Source organism: Nyctereutes procyonoides, unplaced genomic scaffold (assembly GCF_905146905.1).
Source record: "Nyctereutes procyonoides isolate TBG_1078 unplaced genomic scaffold, NYPRO_anot_genome, whole genome shotgun sequence".
In the NCBI taxonomy this organism is placed as follows: domain Eukaryota; kingdom Metazoa; phylum Chordata; class Mammalia; order Carnivora; family Canidae; genus Nyctereutes; species Nyctereutes procyonoides.
In genome coordinates, this window is record NW_026575146.1 from 37143881 (window position 1) to 37164601 (window position 20721).

At 34.6% G+C, this 20721-nt stretch overlaps 1 protein-coding gene across 1 annotated transcript in view; it reads right to left on the reverse strand.

Annotated features, from left to right (window-relative positions):
* ERCC6L2 (ERCC excision repair 6 like 2) overlaps positions 1 to 20721 on the reverse strand; it is a 130007-nt gene that overhangs the window by 44824 nt on the left and 64462 nt on the right. Inside the window, exons 9-13 of the mRNA XM_055310556.1 lie at positions 20573 to 20692; positions 14551 to 14622; positions 13763 to 13908; positions 12493 to 12588; positions 2929 to 3028 (exon numbers count right to left, since the gene is read on the reverse strand). Of these exons, the coding sequence (XP_055166531.1) occupies positions 2929 to 3028; positions 12493 to 12588; positions 13763 to 13908; positions 14551 to 14622; positions 20573 to 20692 (534 nt within the window). The remainder of the gene's footprint in view (positions 1 to 2928; positions 3029 to 12492; positions 12589 to 13762; positions 13909 to 14550; positions 14623 to 20572; positions 20693 to 20721) is intronic.

Genomic DNA, 20721 nt, shown 5'->3' on the forward strand with positions numbered 1-20721 from the left:
TGAGTGCATATCCGGAAGTGGGGCTTGATCAATCCCACAACCAATGAGATCATGACCTGAGCCAAAATCAAGTCAGAAGCTTAATGACTGAACCACACAGGGGTTCCTCTTACCTTTTGAAAAATATTACTTATATATTTTTTAAATCTTTTTTACTCTTTTCTATTAATTTTTATTTTCTCTGATGTTAATTCTTCTTCTTCTTCCTCTTTTCCTTTTTGAGTGCCTAGAATAGTTCCTATGGCTCTTGTAACAAATTGCAAACTTGGTGTCTTAAAAGAAATTTACTCCTACAGTTCTGGAGTCCAGAAGTCTGAAATCAGTATCACTGGGCTGAAATCAAGGTTTTGGCAGGGCCATGTTCTCTGTAGATGCTCTACAGAATCCATTCCTTGCCTCTTCTAGTTCCTGGTGACTGCCAGCATTCCTTAGCTTGTGACCACATCACTCCAATTTTTGCCTCTGTGATAACGTTGTTTTCTCTTCTGTGTCAGATTTCCCTTTGCTTTTTTCTTATAAGGACACTTGTGATTTAGAGCCCACCTGGCTAATCCAGGCTACCTGCTCCATTGCAAAATTCTTAATCACATCTGCAAAGACCCTTTTTTTCAACATAAAGTAACATTTATAGGTTCCAGGGATTAGAGTTTGATATCTTTCAGGGCCATTTTGATAGTTTCTTTTCCTAAACTGTTCAACAATTATTTTTTTGTTGGGTACTCATCTGTCTTCAAATACCTTAAGTTCTTATCTCAGCCTATTGCAGTGATCATTTAGGAAGTGCAAGTATTTAATCTTCTAGGCAACAGGAGGGACTTTCTTGTCAATTTCAGCAAAATTTCAGAGCTCTGTCTTGCTTCTTTGCTTCCAGTATTTCTATTTATTGTTCCTACTTGAGAACGGACACCTAACTTGCTACAAATGGGGTAAGATTATATGAGGCTAACCCATTTTGTTAGATCATCAATGATACCCCAAAGAGGGGGCATTACAGTCACCCTACAACTCTTTTATTATTATTTTTTTTCTTTTTAGTATCTGCTGACTCTAACTTGGAATATCCAGAAGCTGCACCTACCTTTTTCAGTAGTCTCTTTCTGAGTTTAGCTTGGTTTCTTCCTTCAATCTGATCCCAAATGCCTTTTGTCTTTTAGGGTTCATTATAACTTCTGGGCCACAGAAAGAACTCTTCTTACTTTACAAATTTTTTATGTTTTTTTAAAACATTTTTTGGGGTGCCTGGGTGACTCAGGACATTGAATGTCTGACTCTTGGTTTCAGCTCAGGTCATGATCTCAGGGTCATGGGATCCAGCCCTGTGTGGGGATCCATACTCAGAGCGGAGTCTGCCTGAGATTCCCCTCTCTCCCTCTCTCTTTGGCCTTCCCCCTGCTCCTTTGCACTTGTTCTCTCTCTCTCAAATAATAAACATTTTTTAAAAATCATTTTTGGATTTTTTCCCCCAAGGGATCTGAGGAATACTCAGGAAGCTAGTTAGAGTGTGTATGCCAAATGTACTCTTAGTTCAAACTCCAGTCAACCTTTAAACCATATCTATTGCCTTTTCCTCACACAATTGCCATATTATCTTGATTTTTGCCTATTAATTTTATGGCTGAATCTTCCCTAAAGGGCTCATGCTTAAGAAATATTTTAACAAGCAACTTCTAAAAACTGACATTATCCTCATCTTCTGAAGTAAAAGTATTATGCAATATATGTATACATACATATATATAATGTATATAAAATTGCTACAAATATATAGTAATGGGACAGAAAAGTTACACATGATTGTGACAAGTATTCTAAAGAACTGCTCCTAAGATAAAAAGAATAATGTTCTATTCTTTTCCAAGACTGGTTAAATATATCTGAACAAAATAATGTTCAAGCAGTTGTGCTATACCAAAAAATAAAAAGATGAAAGGTTTCTTACAGAGCTAAGTGCTTTAAGAAAAAACAAAAACTGCTGTGTACAATTCTATTCTTGGAATTAAGAAAACAGGATAAATTTAAGATTGGATCATTCTTAGGTTAACTACCACCACATGTGGCAGATGTTTGCTCTTAAATAGATGCCAACAGAATATATAGGGAGTAATTCAAATTTAACATTTATAATTAAATTGAACCTTATTCCAGATCTTCTCAAGTGAGCAATTATAAACTAAATAAATTTTATTTAGAGACCTAAATGGTGAGGTAATTGATACCCTAAGGATATTAAAGAGTTAATACAATTTCAGATGAACAGTAAAAGCATCAGCACAGTAGTCAGTACACTTGAGTTCTATTCTTATAATTCCATTTACTGGGGTGTCCCTGGGTCCCACTTTCATTACGTACAACATGAAACGGTTACATTAGATATCTCTAAGGCATTTTCCTCCTAGTTGTCTTCATGTAATGGTACATATAGAAAATGGTAACATGAACACCTACCTGGGAAGAAGGTTTCTAAGGCTGGAGTTGGTTAGGTAATCTTGCTGCCCAGAGAGCTGTGAGATCAATGTGTCAGTGCACCTGTATTCCATCCGTGGCATACCAGTATGTTTTGGCCCACAGACTGGGGAGCTGTGACCTTGCTACTCAAATTGTGGTCTGCAGTAGTGTTGGCACTCCTGGGAGCTTATAAAAAATGTAGAATCTTGGGCTCCACTCAGAATAAATCAGAATCTGTAGTTTAAAGATCCCCAGGTAATTCATGTACACATTAAAGTTTAAGAAGTACTACTCAGAGAAAATTTCAGCTCTGAAGTTCAATGAATGTAAGAATGTTTTACAGAATCTATTCTACAGTATTTTTCATAATCTTATTACATTCCATATTATGTTAGAATAAAGTGAAAAACATATTTTACACAAATTTCTGAAATTTTTGAAATAGAAAAATATTTACTTCTTAATTAAGGGAAATATATTTACCTGCTTGTATACCTGTCGCAAGTACATGATCTCCTCCACAGTTCCCAAAGATATCAGCCTAAATACTTTCACATCCCTGCACTGCCCAATCCTATATGCTCTGTAGAAAGATTAAAAACAAAAGCCAACAAAAATCAAATGAAACTACTTTGGGTTCAGGAGGTAGCTTTAGGACAGAAAACTGGAATGTTACTAAAATTTTAATTTAAAAAGAAACGTATGCACAGTTTTTGTATGTTAATTATATATACCCTCAACTATTTAAAAGTGGGGGAGGGGAACAGTTAATCAACTGGCAAGCCTATAGAAATGCAGATTTGCAGCTCTAATTTCAGAGATTTCTGTTTTACTGAATCACTCAGTTGACTAGCCTCCCAGATATTTCGACCGGGAACATTGTGCTAATAAAAACAATAACCAGATTCACCACACTGGTTAACGGTAGGTCTAGGCCTGGGAGCTTCTCTCAGGTGAAGGCTTTATTGGATGTTCTGAATGAAGTCACCTATTTCTAAATATTTGTTACAGTCATGGGCTGGGGCGGGGTGGGTGGGGGGGAGTGGCAGGAATCAGGGGCAAGGCCATACTGCCTTATGCCTGAAACTTAAAATTTTGGGGTAATTTAGTTTTGACCTTGTAAAGTCACTCTATGTTGTTTTATCTGGTGCTCTCTCTGCCTCCTTTACCCATTGCTCCTCACAGAGATGGTCTTTACTAGAGGGTATCCTGGGACCCTGAAAATCTTGCACCCACAGAGGGGAATGGGGGAATCCTGTGGCACAGCACAGCCAGTGTAAGTTACTACATTCTCACATCCGTCCTGCAGCCTAGATACAGAGGGACTTACAATCTCTTCCGTTTCCACAAAGGAATGGAGCCTTAAAAATTTTTTTTAATGGAGTTAAGGAAATGTTTTTTGGGTGTGTGCTTAGTTAATTGTTTGAATAGGAGTGTTTCTGCTAGAATACATATTCTTTAATCTTTACAGAAAAAAATCTTACAACATGTTACTTTGGACTTATGTCTCAGTGTCTAGGTCCATTAAGAAGGGATATGTTAACTGATGGTCTTTTTACTATGAAAATAAGTGTTGAGAAACTGTTACACAGTATGGAGGTCTATATCTTCCTTGCTCTGCTTGGTTCCTCCTGCCAGTCAACTGAAGGGCAGGGAGGGAAAAAGAAATGCTTTCATTTAGTTTTATTGTCAACTAACTTAAATTGAGTACCAAAACACAGTACCCTGGGAGAAATAAGATATTAGATCTTAATGGCCTAGACGAAAAAGAACAAAATTAAAACAAATATTGTTAAGACAAAAAAAAAAAGTGTAGATTTTTCTGTGGCTTTCCTTGGATTAGTTTCCTTTACAGCTGTTAGTGATGAAAGCCTGGTTAACAGTGTGGGCTTTACAAATCAGGGTGTATGAATTCAGATCCTGAAATCATTGGCTGTGAACCTGAGCAAGTTACTTCATTTTGTTGTGTTTCACTACCTTCCTCAATAGGTATAATAGTGCCTCTCCCATGAAAGCTTTGGTATCCGGGTGATGCTGGCCTCAAAGAATAAATTAGTAAGCATTCCTTTCTCTTCAAGTTTTTGCAAGAGCTTCAGAAGGATTGGTATTAATTCTTTAAAATGCCTGGTAGAATCCATCAATGAAGCCATCTGGACCTGGGGTTTTGTTTGTTGGCATTTTTGATGATTGATTTGATCTTTTCATTAGTTGTAAGTTCTACTTAAATTTTCTATTTCTTCCTTATTCAGTCTTGGAAAGTTGTATGTTTCTTGGAATTCATCCATTTCATCTAGGTCATCCAATTTGCTGGTGTACAACTGTTTATAATACTGTCTTACAATCCTTTCTATTTCTGTAAAATCAATAATAATGTTCTCCTTTTCCTTCAGATTTTAGTTATTTCAGTCTTTTTTTTTCTTAGTCAATCTGCCTAAAAGTTTGTCAGTTTTGCTGATCACTTTGGAAAAAAACTCTTGGTTTTGTTGATCTATTTTCAATTGTTTCTTTAGTCTATTTCACTTATCTCTGTTCTAATCTTTTAACTTTCTTTTGCTAGCTAGATTTAGTTTTTCTTCCAGTTCCTTAAGGTATAAGCCTACAATGCTGATTTCAGACCTTTATTCTTTTTTAAAGTCTTTACCACTATAAACTCTTTGCACTCTTTTCACTGCATTGCATAAGTTTTAATACATTGAGTTTTCATTTTCATTTTTCCCAAGATATTTTCCAATTTCTCTTGTGATTTCTTTTATAACTCATTGGTTGTTTAAAAGTGTATTGTTTACTTTTTTAAAGATTTGTTTATTGTAGAGAGAGAGTGAGTGTGAGTTGGGGAAGGGCAGGGAGAGAGGGAGAACCTCCAGCACTCTGCTGAGCACAGAGCTTCATGGGGCTAAATGTGGAGCTCTATCTCACGAAGCTGAGATCATGATCTGAGCTGAAATCAAGATTTGGACACTTAGTAGACTGAACCACCCAGGCACCCCACACACATATATATAATAAAATATATTTAATATAAAATATATAATATAAATATAATTATATAAAATATATATAAAAATATATATTATATTATTTATTATTATATTATAATAATATTATATTATATATATATATATATATATTTTTTTTTTTTTTAAAAGAGAGAGAGCACACAAGTGGGGCTGGGTGGGGCTGGCAGAAGAAGGGGAGAGAGAGAGAGAATCCCAAGCAGGATCCATGCCCAGTGTGGAGCCCAACTTGGGGCTTTCTTTCACAATACCAAGATCATGTCAGCTGATATCAAGAATCAGATGCCTTACCAACTGAACCACCTAGGTGCCCCATTTAGTTTCAATGTATCTGTGGATTTTCCAGAGTTTCTTCTGCTGTTGATTTCTAATTTCATTCTACTGTGTCAGGGAAAAAAACTTAAGATTTCAATCTTTTAAAATTTATTAACATGTTTTATAACCTAACATATGACCTATCATGGAAAAAAGTAAAAGGATGGATAAAGATATTCCACACAAATAGTATCATAGAGAATGTTCCATGTGCGCTTGAGAAACATGTATTATGCTGTTGTTGGAAGGAGAGTTCTGTATGTGTTTGATAGGCCCAAGGTATCTACAGGGTTGTCAAGTTTTTCTTTCCTTACTGATCTTCTGACTGGACATTCTATCTATTATTGCAAATGGAGTACTAAAGTCTATTACTATTAGGAATAGTCTAACTACTATTACAGAGCTATTTCCACTTTCAATTCTGTCAATATTTGCTTTAATATTTTAGAGCTTCTTTGCTGCATTTATAAGTGTTATAGCTTCTGGGTGAATTAAATTAAGAATTACCATTGTATACTATCCTTTGTCTTTCATAACTTTCACTTTCAAACTGTGCAACTAATATTCACCTTAAACTCAAAGTGAATGTCTTCTACACAGCATACAGTTGGCATATGGTGTGTTGATGTTTTTTAAATCTATTCTGCCAATCTATATCTTTTGGAGAGTTGAACCCATTTACATTGAAAGCAATTAACAATAGGGAAAGACTTACTTTTGCTATTTTTTTTTTTGTATCTCATTGCTATTTTGCCTCTCATTTTCTCCATTACATTTTCTCCTACAACTTGATAAGTCTCATTGTGAGTCTCTTTGGGTTTATTCTACCTGGAGGTTGTTAACCTTCTTGTATTTATATACTCATGTCTTTCCCCAAATTTGAACATTTTTACTTCAGTCATGATTTTTTCAAATAGCTTTGTCCTTTTCTCTCTCTTCTTTTGGATTCCTATAATGTGTTTATCATTTTATTTAATATGTCCCATAAAGTCCTTAAGCTATGTTCATTTTCCTTTGTTCGTTTGTTTAGGTTTGGTTTTTGTTGTTGTTGCTCTTGTTGTTCTTTGGGGTTTTGTTTTGCTTTAGTTTTTCTTTTTTTTGCTCCTTAGATCAGTCTTCAAGTTTGCTGATCCTCAGTTCTCCCTGTTTGAGTATGATGAGTCTTTCTAGTGATTTTTTTTTTAATAATTTAGTTATTGTATCCTTTAGGTTCAAAGATTCTGCTTTGTTCTTTTTTTTTTAAATAATTTCTATCTCTTTGCTGATATTCTAATTTTGTTTATATATTGTTTTCCTGATTTCCTTTAGGTCTTTGTCCATAGTTTCTATCTAGCTCTTAGAGTTAGGACAGTTATTTTAAACTCTTTCTCTAGTCAGTACTATGCCTGTGTTTATTCAGGGATGCTTTCTGGAGATTTATTTATTTTGTTCCTCTGAACTATGTTTTCCTCTTTCTTTAAATGCCCTGTGTTTGTCTGTTAAAAAAAAAAAAAAGGCCATTTAATAAAATAGCCACTTCAAGGCTTTGCAAACCAGTATGGAAAACATTCATTAATTAGGAGGGTATATCTTGAGTCTTGGGAACAAACAGCCCAGAGTAAAGATTAAAATCTATTTTGGTCATTTCTGGTTATGTGTCTCAGCTGGGTTATGAGTGTATGTGCTTTTAAATATTTCAATTTCCCAAAGAGTCTCATTTCAGTGTCTTCTCTGTCCCACTGTAGCTTTCATGCATCATGGGGCCTATCACTGCTTTCAACAACTTCTACCCGTTTGAGGTCCAAGCTATGCACCATTCCTCATCTAAGCACTGTCAGGTGAAATACAAACCATTCCCTTAGCAGCTCACAGATAGGTTAGAAAGTTGCAAAGGAGTTCCATGCTGCTCTTTCCAACCCAGGAGGGAGGGAACTGGGAATGGTTGCTTCCTCCTGGTTGTGCTGCACCAATGAATAGGGGTGAGGCAAGAATCAGTAAAGATGCCATGAAATTTCCCAGTTTTGAATATAGCTTTTTCTTGATTAGGAATTTGCTTGATTTCTGTAGATTTTTGACTGACCTTAAACAGCTCCTATAAAGTTATTTTAATCAGTCTCTAGTTTTTTTTAATTCACTCATGGGAAAACATGTACCTAGAGCTTCCTAGTCTGCCATCTTGCTGGTATCACTCCTTGATTTCTTCAATACAAGTGTTATTTAAAAATATTTTTTAAAACATCCATATGACTAGATTTTTATTAGCTACATGTTCATTGTTGTTTTTCTAGGGTCTTTTCTTTTGTATTAGAACCATGTAATCTAGTCCTCGTGATTTCTATTAAAATATATAGTCATTTAAAAGTATGCTCTAAAATGTTTGAGATTGGGTATTTGAAGTTGTTATGTGGTTATATACATTATTAAGTCAAAGGCTAAATAATTTATTCAAATAATTTATGTATTTTCTTGTTTTGCCTAGTTGAACTATTAATTTTTGAGAGAGAGATATTACGTTCCCCATCATGACTGTGGATTTATCCATTTCGTATCATAAAAGAGTTTAGGCTTTGTTATGTAGTGACTATTATACTTTCCTCACAGATTGTTCCCCCATTTTGTTTTAATGTATCTTGCCTTCAAGTCTCTTAATATTTGGCTTGATATTAATACTGCCACTCTTACTTTTTGTTACCATCTTCCTAATTAGATTTTCAGTATATTTTTATTTTAACTTTCTTTGTATTTTCAAATCTTATATATATAGTAATAAGCATAAACCTGAATCTAACTTTCCATTTTCATCTTCTTTTTTTATTTAAATAAGGAGGTTTTATCCCATTCATATTTATGTGTGGCCTTATTTTTCACAGTTTATGTTTTGTATTTGCCATGCTTTCTTAGTTTCTTCCACCTTTCACTGCATACTCATATTTCCAATCATTCACTGAAATAATCACATTTTTCTCAGTGATTTTTAAAAAAATTTATTTCAGAAGTTCTGTTTGGATGTTTTGTACCTAATTTCTAATGTTTCTCAAAGTGGATTTAGGGATCAACTGTGTAACGATCACCTTGTGTGTTTCTTTTTTAATTTATTTACTTATTTGAGAGACAGAGTGCATGAAAACAAGTGGGGAAAGGAGCAAAGGGAGAAAGAAAAGCAGACTCTGGGGGGACCTTGGAGCTTGATCCCACCACCCAAAGATCTGAGCTGAAATCAGGAGTTGGATGGTTAACCAACTGAGCCACCCAGAAGCCCATGGGTGGTTTTTTAAAATTATGGTAAAATATACATAAGATTTACCATTTTAACCTTTTTTTTTTTTTTTGAGAGAAAGTGAACATGCGAGTAGAGTGGGGAGGGGCAGAGGGCAAGGAAGAGAGAAAGAATCTTAAGCAGGCTTCATGTCCAGTGCAGAGCCTGACACAGGGCTCAATCTCACAAGCCTGAGATCATGACCTGAGCTGAAACTAAGAGTCAGATGGCTTAACTGACTGAGCCACCCAGATGTTCCTCATTTTAGCTATTTTTAAACATATAGTTCAGTGGCATTAAGAAAATTCACATTGTTTTGCAACCATTACCATCATCCACTTCTAGAACTTTGTCATTCCAGACTAAAACTTTTATCCATTACATAGTAACTCTCTATTCCCTCCTTCCTCCGGCTCCTGGTAATTACCATTCTAATTTGTCTCTAATGACTATTCTAAACACCTTATATAAGTGGAAATACACAATATTTGTCCTTATATATCTATTTCAATTAACATGTCTTAAAGATTTATCCATGTTGTAGCCATGTATCAGAATTCCTTTTCGTTTTGAGAAGCTACATATGAGATGACAGATGTTAACTAAACTTACTGTGGTAATCAATGCATAATATATGTAAGTCAAGTCATATGCTGTATACCTTAAATTTATATAGTGCTCTATGTCAATTATATCTCAATAAAACAAAGAATTTCATTCCTTTATAAGGCTGAATATTCCATTTTATGTACAGAATACATTTTGTTTACCCATTCATCCATAAGTGAACATTTTGGTTATTTCTACATTTTGGCTACAGTGAATAATATTGCTATACACATGGTTGTACAAATATCTGAATTACTGCTTTCCATTCTTTGGGTATATGTGGTAATTCTATACTTAGTGCTTTAAAAACCATCATACTGTTTTCAACAGCTGCATCACTTTATCTTCCCAGCAGCAGTGCACAGGACTCCAATTTTTTCATATCATCATCAAGACTTGTTGTCTATTTTTGGTAATAGGTATCTTAATGGTCATGAGATTGAACTCCACCTCAGGCTCTGTGCTGGGCATGCAGCCTGCTTATGATTGTCTCTGCCCTCTGCCCCTGCCTACCCCAGCTTACACACACAGATCTCTCAAATTAAAAAAAAATTATCCTGAGTATGAAGTGTATCTCACTGTACTTTTGATTTCCATTTCCCTAATGATTGGTGATATTACCTTGTCATGTGCTTACTGGCCATTTGTATAACTTTTTGAAGATATGTCTATTCAAGTCCATTTCCCCTTTTTAAACTAGGTTTATATTTTCTGGTTGTTGTTACCAAGTTTTAGAAGTTCTTTATAGATTCTAAATATTAAGTCCTTATCACAAGTGTAATTTGCAAAGATTTTTTCCTATTCTGTGAGTTGTCTTTTACTCTGTTGCCATTGTTCTTTGATGTACAGCCTGAGGAATTTCTTAAAATGGAGACTATAGATCCCCACCCTAGACCTACAGGATTAGAATACCAAGGGGATGGAGCTTGAACATCTGTATTTTAAAAAAGTGAACTAAGTGATTATTATGCCCAACTCTCTTAGTTGTTGCCCTTAAAATTTTTTGCTAAAATTTAAAAACAGTTTTTGGCATAAATTTGAAAACTGACCAGGATATCCTAATTCTTTTTTGATGAAATATAAATTTCAACATAATTATCCCCACTTCCCAATGTTTTATTGGAATTACATGGAATTTTAGTTTTTAATTCTTACTAATTTTCTTATACCATCCCTTCATATTTTTGAGAATTCTTTTATAACTGCATTAAGCCTCTCAACTCTACATTTATCTAGACTCAAATATAAATTTCTCAGTTCCCAGATGTCAACAGTTGCTTTATTTTCCCTCACATATTCATATTTTAGCCACTGATTACAACTACAAGTCAAAATTATTTTCTTACAGATACCATCATATGAATTTTGTCACTTTGACAACTTTGTCTTTCAGAATTCTATAATGTAGATGAAAAATCTATTCTTCAAAGTCTGTTCTGCTGAAATGAGTGTGATTCTCATTTATTTGTTGGTAACCTGTTCTGTTCTTTTTATCTTTATTTTATAAATCATTTTCCCTCCCTCTTTCTCAATCTGGTATTTGTTTACTGGTATTTGTTTAGCCCCTTTATCTCTGGAACTTAGAAATATAACCAAGACATGTCTCTTTATGTTTTCTCTCCTGTCCTCTCATTGTATTCTAAAATATTTATTCCTTTTATTTTCCACATCAATTTCCACTTTCAGTATTCTCCACTTTATTGATCAGAACTTGTACTGATTTGGCAATAGTTTTAATTTCTAAGAATTTCTTCTTTTTAAAAAGGAGTTATTTATTTGAGAGCCAGAGAGAGAGAGAGAGAGAGAGAGAGAGCACGCAAGAGCACAAGCAGTGGGTAAGGTTAGAGGGGAAGGGAGAAACAGACTCCTCACTGAGCAGGGAGCCTGATGTGGCACTCGATCCCAGGACCCTGGGATCATGACCTGAGCCAAAAGCAGATGCTTAATCGACTGAGCCACCCAGGCATCCCTAGTTTCTAAAAATTTCTATTTTTCTTTTCTAGCACTTTTTTTCATGTGTCCTATTCTTATTTTATTTCCTCAGGGTCTGTTTTTTGTCTTGGCCCTTTTCTTTCATACTGTTGGTTTTATTAGATTATCTCATGATTCTTAATTTTCCATTCATAATTACAAATGAGGAACTGGGTGGACTGCACAGGAAAGCTGGTCTGGATTTCCATGCAGGTACACAGGTCTATTTAATCATTTCCCCCTTTTTGTGTTCCATGGAGATCTGGGATTACTTTAGGTTCAGCTCTGCTTTTTGATCTGGTTCTAATGTCCACTGAAAACCTTCTGTCAGTCTGATTACCCACTATTTATAAAATTTATTAAATAATTATTTCAGCTTTGATCAAGCGGCATCTGTTGAAGGCCAATCCCCTTTTATATATGGAGTGTGGGAGAGGAAATGGTTTTAGAATTAGCACATTAATTAATTTCCCACAAGAGTTCAGTCTGCTCTATTTCTACATCTTGTAGTTGCTGACCCTAGGTTTGAAATTTCTCTGCACTCTCCTTTGGGCTACAGCTTTTCTCTGCTGGTTTCTTGATCATAGAGATTCTGTTTGCCTTCTATCTTGCAGGAGTTTCTCAAAACTTCTGGTCTACTAATAGAGACATTTCCCATTTTCCTGCAGTATTATTATAGGTTCCTTCTTCTTAAACCAGTCCTGTCATAATAATGGGATTTTGAGATGGACAGAAAATAATTTGCTATTATCAGCCTGCCATTTGGATCCAGATTCAAGGTTATCAAATACTATTTTTTTCATCATCTAATCACAGTAATATTATAGCAACCTAAAAGAATCAGAAAGGAGTATTTTTAGAAAAAATACTGGTAGGTCACTTTAAATTTTGTCAATATTATACCTATCAATTGCTTGAAGATCGTTGGCTGGATTCCAAGTAGGATCAAATAATACAACAACATTGGCACCAACAAAATTAAGGCCTACTCCACCAGCCCTGGAGGAAACAGAAAAGGGCATATTAAAATAGCAAAACATAATTGTTGCCCTCTAATTCAATTGTGCCAGGTTTCTGCAACCAAATCAACACAATACTGCATTAACATCATAAAAGTAAGATGACTAAAACACAAATAGGAATGGAATATTGTTTTCCTACCATTTTAGAATATCCCTAAAAATATAATTTTATTCCTCATTTTAAGTAATTATTGTGTTGACTTTTCACATTTTACATATATTTGTTTTTAAAGTCTTTTGAAATGCTTTTTAAAAGATAGTGGTGGCAAATCTATAAAATACTTATTACATTAATGTCAAAGTAAGGATTTGTTACCCCCAAAAAGGGATTAATCATCTTAGGTGTTTATATTGGCTTAAATCTTTCTCTAAAGTATTTATATTCTTTAAAAGGTTTAATGAGGGGATCCCTGGATGGCTCAGCGGTTTAGCGCCTGCCTTCGGCCCAGGGCGTGGTCCTGGATCCCAGGATCGAGTCCCACGTCAGGATCCCTGCATGGAGCCTGCTCCTCCCTCTGCCTATTTCTCTGCCTCTCTTTCTCTCTCTGTGTCACTCATGAATAAATAAATAATAAAATCTTAAAAAAAAAAAAGATTTAATGAGAGATTCATAGATAGATGTTAGAACTAACTTAACTTTTACAAAACCTGTTAATGTATAGCTGCTATGGTTGAAACGAGGTAGACAGAGGGAGGAAGGACCTGGCCCACTGAGCCCAGTGGGTTTTTAGGGCTCCTTGAGCACAGTTTAAAAACCACTGTTAAAAATGATCCTCAGTTATCTGATTAATAAAGTTATTAATTATTCAATTAAGTCTGACTGTTCTGACCACAAGACATGAATAAAAACACTATTACAGAAAATTATTGGGAGGAAACATCCATTTTTTTTTATTGTTATCTTTATAAGCCCAGACATATAAGGAGAATTCAGTGATGATAAGGAAATCGAGAGAAAAGGTTAGGTAAAACTCAACATATTGTTACTTTAGTTATAATTAATAGCATTTTTGCTGCTTCTCCTTAAAGCCAAATAAAACAAAGCAATATAACCACAACCACTGAAAATTAATCCAGTAATAATTTTTAAATTGCCCCAAATCTTAAAAGCAATTAGATAAAAATCAAGTTATCAAATTTTATTTTCTTACATTGTGGAGACAAGGCAAATGTTAACATCTTGTGTACTGTTGAACTCTTTTACAATCTTGATTCTTTCCTCTGATTTGGTGCTTCCATCAAGTCGACGGTAATCAAACCCAGCCGCCATACAGTACTGCTGCAGAACATCAAGCAACTAGGGAGAAGGTATGGAGATGGGCAAAGAGTAATTTATGGTTTAATAAGTTTCATATCATTGTAGAGATAAGATTTACTAAGTATTAATAATTGCTGCTCACAAGTTCTTTTTACAATTGCAAGAGCAACAGATATTTTCCTGGCTTCTGGCTCATATATTTCTTACTCATTATCTTGAAACTGACTTTAAATTTAAAGTTCACCAATGTTTGCCCTGAAAAAAAAAAATCTTTTAGGAGAAAAAAAAAAATCAAACTTTATTTTTTTTAAATTAAAACCAAATAAAAAGAAAAGTACTGGCCAATTTAGGTAAGTGAATTTCATTATTTGTACTATTTTCCAGATTTTAGAATCTCTTAAATGTCTTTTTTTTTAATCTCTTAAATGTCTTAAAGAACATTTTAATTATAACAAAAACATCAATAGATAATAAAAAATCTATCTTTGAGTTTGCTATTTGGCAGTAACTCTGATATCACTGAGATTTAATCATCTGTTTTAAAAAAGCTGCTTAACTCCCTACCATTTTCTACATTATGTTTAAGTTAGAAAATGTGGCTGGACACACTGTGTCTCTTAGGCTTTATGCCTCAGGAGTCAGGGCTGGGTCAATCAAGAATATACTTCAGAAGAAACTCACCTTGGTGGAAAAGGAGAAAAGTAGTATTTTATCTTTGTTTTTCCTGCAATGATTTAAAAGCTGCTGAAGGACCTGGAAATGAACCACAGAAATCAACTAGTGAACCAGTTCCAACTAAAAGCACACTTTATACATATAAACATCACTTGAGAATTTCTTAAAAATAATTTTTATACAACATAACCTCAGTCCTCTCCTAATTCCCTTCTTTTTTCCCAACTTAGAGAAATAAAGTATTAGATATTACATGAGATGTTATTCATCATCATATTGTCAATAATGAGGTAAGGTTCCCAAAGACTTTTGTTTCATCTCATCTGGTTTTAATAAAAAGGAAGCATTTTAGATTATGGAATGCATTTAAATGAATTAATTTAATTTCCAAAACACACTTTCTTTATACCTACAATATGTTCAGAAACTAAATTACAGAACAGCATTCCTTTTAGGAAGTATTTAAGTTTTTTCTAGATAGATGTAATGAAATATGTTTAATTACATCTAGGTTCTAAAAGTCTTGATATTTATTTTCTTAAAATAATCAGTCACATATACACCTCTTCTCATTTTATCCCCTTCTGCTTCTCTATTTACAGTCAGCACTGACTTCCAGACTTGATTTTGACCTCAAAATGTCAATAATTTGCCCCCATCCAAGGTCTGTTAGGGAGGAAGCAAATAATCCAAACCCTGTGTATAACAGTAATACTGTTATTTTTAAAACAGGAATTTCCACATCTGGTAATGACAGTTCCAGAACACTGTGGAAAAGTAATCCGCAAAGGAAAGAAAAAGAATTTTCTGTACTCAGCCTAAAGTTTTTCTGAATTATGCAATAAACACTTAAGCAATTTTGTTTATTAACTGATAAGCATATAAACTTAAAGAAAAAGTTATACTCAGGGGCACCTGAATGGCTCAGTCAGTTAAGCATCTGCCTTTGGCTCAGGTCATGATCCCAGGGCCTTGGGATGGAGCCCCGCATTGGACTCCCTGCTCAGAGGTAAGTCTGCTTCTCCATCTCCCTCTGTATACTTGCTTGCTCTTTCTTTCTACCTCTCTCTCAAATAAATAAATAAATAAATAAATCTTAAAAGAAATTATACTCAATATAAGAAATGTAAGACTCTTTTAATATTAATTTTTAATTTTAATTAATAGTAATATTAATATTTAATTTTAATAGTTGACTAAGAGAAGACACTATGCTAATAACTCTGACCCCCATCGTCTAATCCCTCAGTAAAAGCCATGGAGTTAAAAAGAAAGCTACTCAGATAACCAATCAAATGGTGAATAAACATGTTACAGATTAGGTGAACATAATTTTAATACCTGTAGAACTTATAAAGTAAGCTTTGCTTTATTTTTTAATAAAATAACGGACTCTATAAAGTATGTGCATTTGAATTTCACATGATACATTAACTTTTTAAAATTAAAAGATTTTATTTTTTGGAGCAATTATAGATTTACAGAAAAACGGAACAGAATATCCAGAGAACTCCCACAGACCTCCTCTCCCCCATCTTTTACTTCTGCCCCTCCCCTGTACATAGTTTTCCCTATTATTAACATCTTGCATTAGGGTAGTACATTTGTAACAACTGATGGGTGAGTAAATAATTATTAATAATACCTTATTATTATTAAATTATTAACTTCACTATACTAATTCAATAATAGTATTAACTAATACTATTATTAACTGAAGTCTATTTACATTAGGGTTCTCTCATGTGTTGTAACTCCAGGGGTTTTGACACATATAAAATGACATGTACTCACCATTACAGTACTACACAGAATAGTTTCACTACCACAAAAACGACCCATGCCCCATCTATGCATCCATCCCTCCTTGTAAACTCCTGGCAATCACTTATCATTTTACTTTCTCTAGAGTTTTACATTTTCCAGAATGTCATATAGCTGGAATTATATAGTATGTAGCCATTTATTTATGATTTTATTTATTTATTCATGAGAGACACAGAGGCAGAGACACATGCAGAAGGAGAAGCAGGCTCCCTGAGTGGAGTCTGACACAGGACTCGATCCCAGGACCCCAGTATCACAACCAGGCGTCTCAGTATGTAGCCGTTTAGATTGGCTTTTTTCACTTAGCAATATGCATGTAAGCTGCTTCATGTCTTTTTGTAGCTTGATAGCTCATTTCTTATTATTGAATAATATTCTATTATCTGAATGTATCGTAATTTATCTATTCACCTACTGAAGGATATCTTAGTTGCCTCCAAGTTTTGGCAATTATAGGTAAAATTATTATAAATATCTGTGTACAGGCTATTGTGTGAACATAAATTTTTAATTTATTTGAGTAAATACCAAGGAGTTCACAGGTAAGAAATCTTGGGCCTAACTTTTCTTGAATTTGTTAGGCCTGGAGATGAACATCACCCATATCTGATCCCAACAGCACTAAACTGGGTATCCTAAGTCTTTTTCTACTCCCCACCCCCGCCCCCAACAGTAAGTGGCTCTGTGGTATTTCCCAAGGGAAGAGAAAATCCTCATTTTCTCTTATCAGGGGAATAGGTACAACTTGTAACAATCCACTTGAATAGTAGCTGAGATCAAAAAAGACCTTCATATATAAGAGAAGGAGCTGGTGTTCATGAAGTATAGTTCGGAGGGTATGGGGGGGGTACAGTAAGCATAACATCAACAAATAAATCGCAGCTGCAGGCTGACCTATAATAAGAGAAGAACTAGTATCTTTCATCACCTGAATTCAAAAGGTACACGCAACCTGGATTTCCTAACTCTCCCCACAGACAATAGATTATAAGCCTATACATTTTGGATCACTAAATCCAGATGATGTTGATAATCAAATGATCAACACAATCTAAAAAACAGAACCCTAGACTATCAGTCTCTATCTTGTTGGTGTTCTCTTGCAAAACAAATAAATTATAGGCTTCTTTCACATATAAAGACAACTATCCAGCCCCCAGAAATAATTCATGCTTGCTCCTTCCCGTCTAAAAATCATGACAAAAAATAAATGTAATAATTATTTTAAGCAGACATTATTATTCCTAGATATATAACTCCAACAGTACACTTTATTTATTTGTTCATGAGAGACATGGAGAGAGAGACAGAGACATAGGCAGAGAGAGAAGCAGACTCCCCGGTGGGAGCCTGATGCAGGGCTTGATCCCAAGACCCTGGGATCATGACCTGAGCCAAAAGTAGATACTCAACCAGTGAGCCACCGAGGTGCCCCCAGACTTACTTATTTTAAAAATACACAACTCTCAACAAAGTGGATATAGAGAAAGCATATATCAACATAATAAAAGCCATATATGAGAAGCCTACAGCTAACATAACACCCACTGGTAAAAACTGAAAGCTTTTCCTTCAAGATCAGGAATAAGACAAGGATGCCTACTCCTGCCACTGTTATTCAACACAATACTAGAAATCCTAGCCAGAGCAATTCGGCAAGAAAAAGAAACAAAAAGCATCCAAAGGGAACCCTGGGTGGTGCAGCGGTTTGGCGCCTGCCTTTGGCCCGGGGCGCGATCCTGGAGACCCGGGATCGAATCCCATGTCGGGCTCCCGGTGCATGGAGCCTGCTTCTCCCCCTGCCTGTGTCTCTGCCTCTCTCTCTCTCTGTGTGTGTGTGACTATCATAAATAAATACAAATTAAAAAAAAAAAAAGCATCCAAATGGGAAAGGAAGAAGAAAAACTGTCTCTACTTACACACGGCATGATCTTATACATATAGAAAGCCCTAAAGACTCACCCAAAAACTGTTAGAACTAATAAATTTAATAAAGTTATATGATACAAAATAAAACTACAAGAATTCATTGCATTTCTGTACACTAATAAGGAAAAATATAAGAAACTAAGAAAATAATTGCATTTATAATTATATCAAAAAGAATTAAGTAACTAAAAATACATTTAACCAAGGAGGTAAAAGACCTGTATACTAAGAACTAAAACACACTGAAGTAGATAACAAATAAAAAGATATTCAGCATTCATAGGTTGGGAACTAATGGTAAAATGTCCATACTGCTCAAAACACTTATAGATTCAACGCAATCCCCATCAAAATTCCAATGGCACTTTCCACAGAAATAGAACAAACAATACTAAAGTTTGCATGGAAACACAAAAAAAAAACCCCCGAAGAGTCAAAGCAATCTTGAGAAAGAGCCAAAAAGCTAGAGGCATCACACTTCCTGATTTCAAACTACATTACAAAGGTACTATAATCAAAACAGTATGGTATTGACATAAAAACAGACATACAGACCAATGAAACAAAATAGCCCAGAAATAAACCCACACTTATATAGTCAATTAATTTATGACAAAGGAGGTAAGAATATACAATGGGGAAAAGATAGTCTTTTCACTAAATGGTGCTGGAAAAACAAGACAGCCTCATGCAAAAGGAATGGAATAGATGCCCATATGACATCTGCACCCCCATGTTTACTGCAGCATTATTTATGATAGCCAATACATGGAAAAAGTTAGGTGTCTGTTGACAGATAAGTGGATAAAGAAAGTATGGTATATACATATTTAATGGAATACTGAGCCATAAAAAGGAAAGAAATCCTGGCATTTGCAACAACATGAAGGTCATTATCCTATATTAAATAAGAGAAAGAGTTAAAGAAAATGATCTCACTTAGCTGTGGAATCGAAAAAAAAAAGGTTGTATTTTTAAGTATAGAGAACAGATTGGTGGTTGCCAGCAACAGGGGGTAGAGGCAGACAGAATGAGTGAAGGTGGTCAAAAGGTACAAACTTCCAGTTATAAGATAAATCCTGGGGATTTAATGTATAGCATGGTGACCATAATTAATACTACTATATTACATATTTGAATGTTGCTAAGAGAGTACATCTTAAAAGCTCTCATCACAATAAAAAAGACTATGTATGGTAATAGTATTAATTAAACTTATTGTGACAATCATTTTGCCATATACATACATAGCAAATCTAATTTGATAGATTAGACCTAAACTAATATAATGTTATATGTAAATTATATCTCAATTAAAAAAATACCTAGACAAGTTTTTAAAGTATTTTACTTGGCTTTAATTTTATTTCATTAAATTTGGAGGTCCAAGCAAACTAAACTATGATGAGTTTATATTGATTAATTGCTAAAAATATTTCCAGGATTTTAAGAAAATCACCACCAGACTACTTTGAATTAATTCTTATTTATTTAGCCAAAAGAAATAACTTACTTTTTAAAAATTAAACCACAATGTTGAGAATTGTTCAGTAATAGTCTCTGCACCCATAAATAAAGATTCTTGATAGTTACTAAATGATTAAATAAACAAAGTGGCTGCAAAAAGGCTGTAAGCGATCAGCAAGTCATGCAGCTGTCACAGGTAATGCCTCAAGCCCTGGGTCCTGACTGGAGAACCTAGCCTTACTTTTCCCACCCTCCTTTCATAATATATCACCAAGAGCAGCACCTACAGGTCAGTTTCCTGGTGCAGAACAAATGTTCCCTTGCCACAAATGAGACTTTTAGCAAGCTTCCAATATAGATTGGTAAGTAAAAATAAGAGGTTAGAAAATTCAGTCTAGACATCTTGTCCACCTTGAACTCTTTAAGATGTTTCTTTCTCTAATTTTGAGCTATTACCTATCCTCATCCTTGTGTCTGGCATTAGCATTTTTATCTCTGGTAGATATCTCCTTAAACATTTGAAGATAAGCAATTATACATATGGCAACAGCATACATTTTAAAGAGGGCATACATCTAATACATCAATAAAGAAAGTCTGAAGTATATTTGATGTAACCACCTAATTTAGAAACAGCTACATGCATGGTTCACTGTAAGCTAGTAAATGCTCTATCACTTGTCTTTGGCCACAGTCTCTTCTGAATGATTGGGTACCTGTTCTGACTAGTTGGTGTCCCTGTCATACCACTGATAAATATTTTGTATATCATCCTCGTGTATATGCAGCCTGAAAGAGCATTTACCTTCATTTTCCCACTGTATTTTGGGTCAGAAAGGGTTTCAAAGGATGCATCTTTGCTTTTCTGCACAAAATCTGGGAACTTGGAAAATACCTGATCACATATCCTTTTGATAAGTGTTTCCTTAGGAGGAAAAGATAGAAGAAAAGAAA